The sequence below is a fragment of the Myotis davidii genome, unplaced genomic scaffold, assembly GCF_000327345.1.
Source record: "Myotis davidii unplaced genomic scaffold, ASM32734v1 scaffold14, whole genome shotgun sequence".
Taxonomy (NCBI): Eukaryota; Metazoa; Chordata; class Mammalia; order Chiroptera; family Vespertilionidae; genus Myotis; species Myotis davidii.
This window is the reverse complement of record NW_006287372.1, coordinates 2,313,513-2,322,268: the sequence shown is the minus strand read 5'-3', so window position 1 is coordinate 2,322,268 and position 8,756 is coordinate 2,313,513. Positions and strand designations below refer to the sequence as shown.

The 8,756-nt window shown below is 42.9% G+C and overlaps 1 protein-coding gene across 5 annotated transcripts in view; it reads right to left on the bottom strand.

The window, feature by feature from the left end:
* The window catches only part of RALYL (RALY RNA binding protein-like), a 564,488-nt gene that overhangs the window by 58,854 nt on the left and 496,878 nt on the right, over nt 1–8,756 (bottom strand). For all 5 annotated transcript variants that reach the window (XM_006759135.2, XM_006759133.2, XM_015560925.1 and 2 more), the window contains one exon: nt 7,046–7,093. In XM_006759135.2, coding sequence (XP_006759198.1) covers nt 7,046–7,093 — 48 coding nt within the window. The remainder of the gene's footprint in view (nt 1–7,045; nt 7,094–8,756) is intronic.

Here is an 8,756-nt window from a genome sequence, read left to right as displayed (position 1 = left end):
CGTGGCTTAAGGCATAGTAAAGGTATGGTCAATTTGCATGTTTGTCTTTTATTAGTGTAGATAAGATATGTATAACCAATGGACACAGACAATAGTATGGTGAGGGCCTGGCACTGGGGGCAGAGGTGGGCTAGAAGGGATCAGTAGGGGAGAGGTAAATAGTACATCTATATAACTTCAACAACAAAGATACATTAGAGAAGCAAACAAACCAGGGAATCAGAGAGGATCTTCCCTCCAACATGATTTAACCTTGAATCCTCTTCTGTAACACTGCTTACCTTCTGATAGGTGTACAGTCTATAAAACCAAATCAAGGTGTCTCCTGATTTTTAAACAAGGCTATATTTGAAACCCACATAAGTGATTTTTATAGCCTTTTAGTATATCTTTTTTTCTATACTGTTTGAATGACTCAAAATTCATCTATAATTTCCACCCCAACTTCAGATAAGCTTTTGGTTACAACTGATCAGAAAATACTTTTTAAAGACTCCCTTCACTTGTGTCCAGTAGCTGAATAATTTTTCTTTCTGATTTATGTCATTAAATTTTTTCAAGATTTCAGTCAAGTCTGCTATCCATGGTCTTGTGCAATCACTCCTGAGACAGGCCTTCAAGGCTCTCTGACTGAGATCTTGAATGATCTTTCTTATAATAATTTAACCTTAACATAATTTTTATATTTTGTACAACTTTGCTCTCTGCTATAGTTTGTATATAGCTTTGGGTAATTAAAAAGATGACACATTTGAATAGTAATACAGTGAGTCTTTAAGTCTTATAAATTCTGCAATGTAGGCATTGTTGAGCCATTTTTCCCATGAAGGAAACTTGCAAAAAAGGGAGGAGGTGACTTGGCCCAAATTTAAGCCATCGACACATGCACAGCTGGCCTGCAACTCAGGTCTTCTGCCTCAACATTACACCCTTTGTCAACTGTGCCATGCTGCTATTTCCAGATGTTTTCAGTGGAAGACCACTCTACCAGCTGGTAATTCAAATTTGCATAATGACATAGACGTTGCCTCTTGCTAATATGTTTTTCCAATATTCATGAATGCAGACTGTGCTCGACAATCAATGGTCTGAAACAATTGCAGCCTAGAGTTTTTCATGAACTGCAACTCTAGCGGCTTCTCTTCTGTTAATTAACAGGAGGTCAAAGGGTCCCAGGGTTGAGTGAGCCCCTTGAATCACCTACTGGGAATTCGATTTCTCCTGGGCCAAGCACCTCTGGCATTCCTTTTCCTCTATTAACAGCAGTCCCCTGTTCCTGGTTTAACTGCTCAGTGTTCTCCTGAGGCTGTTGAATAGAAGCTGACTTAAACCTGCTCTCATCTCAGAAATGGAAATCACCCCTGGGGGGTTCCATAGGATTCCGGCACACGCCCCTTTGCTTTACTTGGAAGATGTTTTGTTTTAATAACGTGTGAAGTCCTTCATTTAGAGCTGTACTTGACCTTTTAGCAGAAAATGCCAGCGAATGCTGTCAATGCTAATCAAAGAGATGAACGTGTGGAATAGCCACTCAGGTCCTATTTGGTGATACTCATCGCCACCCCTGAAATGAGGGATGAGGAATAGGCGTTCAGTTAACCTAAGGAAAAGTTACTGCTGGGCCAGTGTGCTATTAGAACCACCACGATAAGATGGACCTTTGTTAAAGGCGTTTCTAAGCGTTTAAAACTTCCTAAATGTTGGTAATTCCCATGTGCGTTAGAATCCCCATGGGCAGAAATCGGCAACGGTACCGTGTGTTTGCTGTCCTTCCCAGGTTAGCATCTCTCAGCTGCAGCCATGCTTGAGCCACGCTTGCGACTCTGCAGACCACACCAACAAGGGACCCCAGGGGACACAGCGAGACCAGGCAGGGAGACCGAACTGCTTCCTGTCCGCGCTTGTCTTCGGATTTCGGTCCTGTTTTGTCCCCATCGCTTGGCCTGTGTCCTCACCCCGCAGTGGCCCTCCGTCCCTGCAGCAGGGGTGGGCCCAGGCTGAGTGTCTTTGCCACCCTGGCTGGCAGGACAACCCCCTCATGCCCCTGGAAGTGGTGGGGACCCCGCTGGGCTCAGGCACAGCCACAGGGGCTGATCAGAGCCACTCAGGTGCCAGCGCTGAAAGTCCCTCCCACAGTCCCAACCTCTGCTCCGGCCCCAGCCCTGGAGGAGGCCGCTGCTTCGTGCCATCTCGAACTCCATGATATCAGTTTCCTCTTTACTTTTCCATGCAGTCGTCCCTGTGAAACAGCCGTGTGACCCGACCCAGAGCCACCTGGTTAAAGGAGACAGCAGCGCGCTCTCAGGTCAGCGTGGCCAGTTGAACGGGAGGCTCTGGGGGCAGGAAGGAAAGCTACAAGGAGACGCAGGGAGCAGGACATGGGCAGTGAGGAAGGACAGCTGGCCAGCCACCTATTCCTCTGTCACTGGGCCTTTGCTCCAAGAATATAGCGTAAGCAACCCATTCACTGTGAACGGTTACTGCTAACTGTGCTTAACCCACACCGATGAAGCATGAAAAACAATACCAGGCATAATGCTGATGGTTACACATATGCCACTTCATGTACCCTCAGCACAGCCTCATGAGGCAGGAATTAGTATCATGCTCACTTCTGGAAGAGACAACAGGGTTTGAGGTATTCAATAATGTGTCCAAGTTTGCACCACCAGTTAAGAAAGAAAAACAAGAGCCATAAATACAAACAGAATTTAAGTACGAGGAATCACTGGATAAAACTGTTAGCACTAACTTGTGAGCTATTTCCCTGGTCTGGGTGCTCCACCCTGGGCACCTGTGTTCACAGGGGACTCCTGGCTGTGCCCACTGTGGCAGGTGCTTGTGCCTTTGCCAGCCCAGTGCAAAAAATGGAGGACACGCTGATGAGAGCACAGACTGCTCACACAGCCTGTTAGCAACACAAGCACAGCACACTTCTGCACACTCACAAGCCAAAAAGGTTTCATATAAGACAAATGGATTATTTGGAAATTGTTCAGAGTCAGCTTTGTTGTATAGAGGAGAGGCATCTGAGAGCTTCAGACTGTAATTATTTGGCTGATTAAGATCTACCTATCTATTAATCTGTCATCTATCTGTCTGTCTATCTATCTATCTATCTATCTATCTATCTATCTATCTATCTATCTTTCTATTACCTATCATCCACCCATCATCTTTCTATTTATCATCTAGCCATCTATCTACCTATCTCTCTACCTATCTTCTACCTATTGATCTACCTATCTATCTCTCTGTCATCTATTTATTCACCTATCTATTTAATGATATCTAATCTAATTAATGATTTTGTTAAGCAATAATTTATATAAAGTAAAAAATGATCTTGGTTTCCTTTATTTTAAAATATTTTTATTGATTTCATAGAGGGAGGGCAAGGGAGAGAGAGATAGAAACATCAATGATGAGAGTGAATCATTGATCTGTTGCCTCCTGCACCCCTCCCCCCCAACTGGGGATCGAGCCTGCAACCAGTCCCTCAACAGCACCGGGCATATGCCTGACCAGGAATCGAACCATGACCTCCTGGTTCATAGGTCGACGCTCAACCACTGAGCCATGCCGACCAGGCTTGGCTTCCTTGTAAAGGTGAGAGGACTGGACCTGACCACTTGCCCAGAACTTGGCTCTCTTGCCATCTAGACCCAACTCTGAAATTCTTTACATTCGGAAGAAGTCACATGTTAGAAAATACTCAAGCAATTACAATGCTCAAACAATTTCACACTGACAGACTAAATGACAATGTACACTGATTGAAAACTCCAGTCATAGCAATTAGAATAATGTTCTGCAACTCAAAAAAAAGCTGCACTTGAAAATATCTTTTAAATTGTCAAACATGAAAATTTCCAAATAGTTTGAAGATTACCTAAATGTTCTGTTTTCTTCCCAGAAAACTGTGGTGCTTGTCAGGGGGAGGGGAGATGAAGAAGGAGAGGGTAAAGGGGGATAAATGGTGATGGAAGGAGACTTGACTTTGGGTGGTGAACACACAATACAATATACAGATGATGTATATAGAACTGTACCCCTGAAGCCTGTATAATTTTATTAACCAATGTCACCCCAATAAATTCAGTAAAAAATAAAATGAATTATATTTTCTTAATATCTGTGGGTTATTTTAATGCTGCCAGAATTTCACATCACTTTTAGGACAAGTTATTAGAAGCTATTTAATATTTAAAATGAAGTATATTTTGTAGAAATGATAGAAATGACTGGGTAAAATGATTTCTAAAAATTCATATCTGGCCACGAAGGGATAACCATTGAAGTAACCTGCTTTCTGCAGCAGAGGACAGTGGTCAGGAAGGCGTGGCTGCGGGTCTACTTCCCAGGGGCAAGGCTGCGCCTGGCACTTAGCCCCTGTGCTTTGCATATTCACACAGAGGGTCACTGACTACATCCATAGGTTATGACTGTAGCTTTGTCATTGATTAACTGTGCGACCCTGGGAAAACCAAAGTCTCTCTAAATGTAAGGAGATGAAATAGTGACACAGACTGGTCTCCACGGGGAGAGAGACATGAAAGTGCCTGAGGAGGCAAAAACTAGCAAACAGAGCACCTTTCCTGCTTTGGGGAGGGGAGGCAGACAGGAGGCAAATCCTGGCACCCAGAGAGGAATACACAGCAGAAACCAAGGTGCCTGGAGGTACCAGAGGGGGATTTGGTCGGGAAGCGTGTGCTCAGGGCTGCAGGGAAGTCAGGCAATGAGCTGGCGCGGGTCCGAGGAGAAAGAGCCACACAGGAAGGTCCCAGGGGAATCGGAGATGACCCGGGGCTGGACCCTGACAAGGGCTGCACAGTCTCTTCCCTCAGAGTTTGCGAATGTCCATCACAAACTCTTTCTCCAAGTTTGCCTTCCTGTACCTTGGGAATTTTGTTTGAATAAAACTTATAATTAAAGGCTTAAGAGATATTTACATCATTTTTGCTGGTCCAATGGCCTATGTACAGTGGCTCCTCACTTTGCATATCTCTGCATTTCAAGCCAACGTTGTGTTAAATAACACCAGTCCCCCACCAGCACCAGGTGCCTTTCAGTGTCCCCAGAGTATGGACTGGGAGAAGTTTCAGGAAGCCCAGGCTTAGCTACTAGGTTCTCAGTCCATAGGCCATGGCGCCCCCTGACCAACCCTCAGCCCAACACCTCTTTCGAGGGCTGTCAGGGCACCTGTCACTCGGGCCACACAAACAGCAGATATGGGGGTGCTGTCTGCTCAGGATGAGCCATGTGGCATTTCACACAGAAGGATAACCCCAAGAGGGACATGGTCACCAAGAGGAAAGAGCAGCAAGAACTGGAGAGGGCAATGGGCAGTGAAATGTAAAGATCACATAATGAAATTATCATATAAACTAGTGGCCTGGTGTATGAAATTCATGCACATTAAAAGGGAATTAATTAGAGGGAATATTTTAATATTGCTATTTGTCCTTTCTCTGTAATAGAAGTGTCAGAGATGAAAGAAAATTAGTAAAATGTATATGAAAATTTCCCTCCTGTCAGAGTCTGGGGTGCCCCATGGGACCTAGAGTCAAGTCCCTGCCCACCACCCGCACAAGATTAAAAAATGCAGGAGACCCAGACCCGGCCAGCCCTACCCCCATCAATCCCCTCCAGGGGGCGCAGCCTCAGGTCCCCTGTCTAGCCCCGTGGGGCAGGGAGTGTGGCCTGAGATCCCTCGCCCTGGCCAGGCATCATGCAGCCTCAGCTTCCTGCTGTCTGGAGTTATGGCATCTGGGCTAATTTGCATATTCCTCTATTATATAGATAGATGCCAGACCAGTAAAATGTAAATATCATCTAAGCATAAATGTAATAGAAGTGGGATTATAGGGCACATGGCCTAAGCCTAACCCTAACCCTACAGCCAGGCTGACCATGCTTCTGGTTGACTCCAGATGTGGAGCCAGAGGGATTCAGGAAAAGCAAACCTATGGATGTGGATGAGGAAAGTGGGGAGTCCCAGGAGAGGGACACAGGAGAAAGAGCTCCCCATGAAGGACTCTGGGACACGGTCCTCCACAGGCTCCCGCCGCCATGCTGACCTAACCCTTGGGAAGCACCCACTCACTGGCTCCATGCCCTAAGTTAGGAGAACTGACTGCTCAAACTATTTTGGAGAAATCTTTTTTTGCAAAGAAATAAAACACATTAATTCTCAATATTTTCACCATTTTAAATCACAGTGTACTACGTAACTATTAGTTTTACTGTATTTCCTTGTACATTTATAGCTTAGAATAAGAGAGTTTTTAATGTTTTAACAAACATTTGTAAAGACCATGAAAAGTCTCGTTTTCCCACTGATTATTAGCATCACTGTGCATGGTCTCCTCTCCTGGCCCCCACACTGTGCCGAGTGAGTGTGTAGTGTACTTCGCAGAATCAAACCAATCTAGGCTGTTCAATTGTCATATGAAAGCAGGTGTCTAAGGTTGAAGTCATTTTCTGAGTTTATAAAGCCCTGTCTTAAAAAATTAAAAGTTAACAACAGACCCAGAAAATAACTTTGGTTGATTAAATCTCTAAAATATGCAAATATCAGACACCTAATATTAGGCTTAAGCACCTAAAAGTCCAAGTTGTACTTTATGTAATCCAGTAAGGACAATGAAAATAGGAAAAGCTGTTTAAATTGTATTTGGGGGGACTTAATATTTTCTTTTCCTTTTACTATAAAATATTTTAAACACATTAATCAAGAACAGCCATAAATGAAATGTACAAAATACTTAAAAGATGATTTAAGCCCTAACTGGTTTGGCTTAATGGATAGAGTATCCGCCTGGGGACTCAAGGGTCCCAGGTTCGATTCCGGTCAAGGGCATGTACCTTGGTTGCAGGCACATACCCAACAGGGAGTGTGCAGGAGGCAGCTGATCGATGTTTCTCTCTCATCGATGTTTCTAACTCTCTATCTCTCTCCCTTCTTCTCTGTAAGAAATCAATAAAATATATTTTTAAAAAGATAACTTAAATAAAAGGGAAACAAGATGAAAAGTTTACATACCGATTGTAGAAATCATCTCTGTAGTAATCATAGTCGAAGACGTAACCACTAAGGGGAGAAACAAAAAAATTAGTTGACATTTGTTTCACACATTGATTTTTGGTACTAATATATGATGTTCTAGAAAGCAATTTAGTCGCTTTATAAATACTTAGTTTTCAATGTAATTATGTGTCTAAAGAGTTTTCAAGGTAATGTTTCCTTGTCTATCACAGCGTGTCAGAGAACTGCCATATGTCTGACATGGTAGAGACTGATGTTGGTTGGAATGGAAGATGAGAGCAGGAAGCAAAATAAAATATTTCAATACTTGTAATTAAACATGATTGAAGCCCATTTTTTTTCTAGACAAGATATAATATAGCTGTCTCTTCTTCCTAAGGTCTGTACAATGAGGCTAACCAATGAACAGAAGGACTCAAAATAGCACAAATGAAAGGGTTTAGGGGCCCATTCTCTCTAAGAATGGAAGTAGGAATGTGGTTTTCTCAGAAATTCAGCTTTTAAAATTGTAACACTATGATTCAATACTTTTACATAGAGAAAATTTTTTAAAAAGGTCACTTTGGCTGAATCACACCAACTACAACAATATTATTGAGTATTTAGATAGGAATTAAAAAGTACATTTCAGTGATAAGATGGTTATAACTAAGTACCTTAAAGGGATATATTACACACTTTGTCCCCATGCACTATAGTGTGGAGTTGATAAAGCACTTTCTATGCAGTGTTTTCTTTTAATCTTGTCCTCAAAACAACCCTGGCTGGATACTGTAACTGGAAGAAACTAAAGCGCAAAGGACCTCAGTGACTTGCTCAAAATTTAAAAAATATTGAATTGAGTTTTTACTTAGTGATTTTGAGAAAGATAGATAGATAGATAGATAGATAGATAGAGAGAGAGAGAGCTCTGCTGTTCCATTATTTATGCATCACTGGCTGATTCTTGTATGTGCCCTGACCAGGGATCCCCAACCTTGGTGTACCAGGACTACATGCTAACCAACTGAGCTACTCATCCAAGCAATTGCTCCAATGTTTACCACTAGGAAGTGACAGAGCCAACACTGGAGGAAAACACTCCAGAATCCAGGTCTGGAGCGCTGTGGTGACGCTGTGCGACCGCCCAAGCTGGGAGAAGTTTACTCTCACGCCAACCCTGTACCTGCTCTACAAGGAAGTGATTATTTTTAACATTTAGTCATTTATTTTGTCACACAGCTTATGATTTTAGCCCATTTTATGTATGCAATTCAGCACCATTAGGTACATTCACAATGTTGTGCAAACATCAGCACTATCCACTACCAGAGTTTTCATCTTCCCAGACATTCTGTAATGCATCCTCTCCCCCACAGCCCTGTAACCTCCATCCTACTTTCTGTCTTTGTGAATTTGCCTAGTCTAGGTTTGTCCTATAAGTGGAATTGTACCATATTGGTCCTTTTCGTCTGGCTTGTTTCAGTTATCAAAACGTTTTCAAAGTTTATCCATGTTGTAGCACGTAACAGAATTTCACTTCATTCCTTTTTTATGACTGAATAATATAACAGTGTGTATATATCCTATATAATAAAGAGTTAATATGCTAATTAGACTGGACAGTGGAATGAACTTCTGGAACAACCTTCCAGATGAACTTCCGGAATGAGCAGTTGGTGGGGCCTCAGAGCCTGGGCTGTGAGGCAGCCTGAGCTTCAAGGGCTGA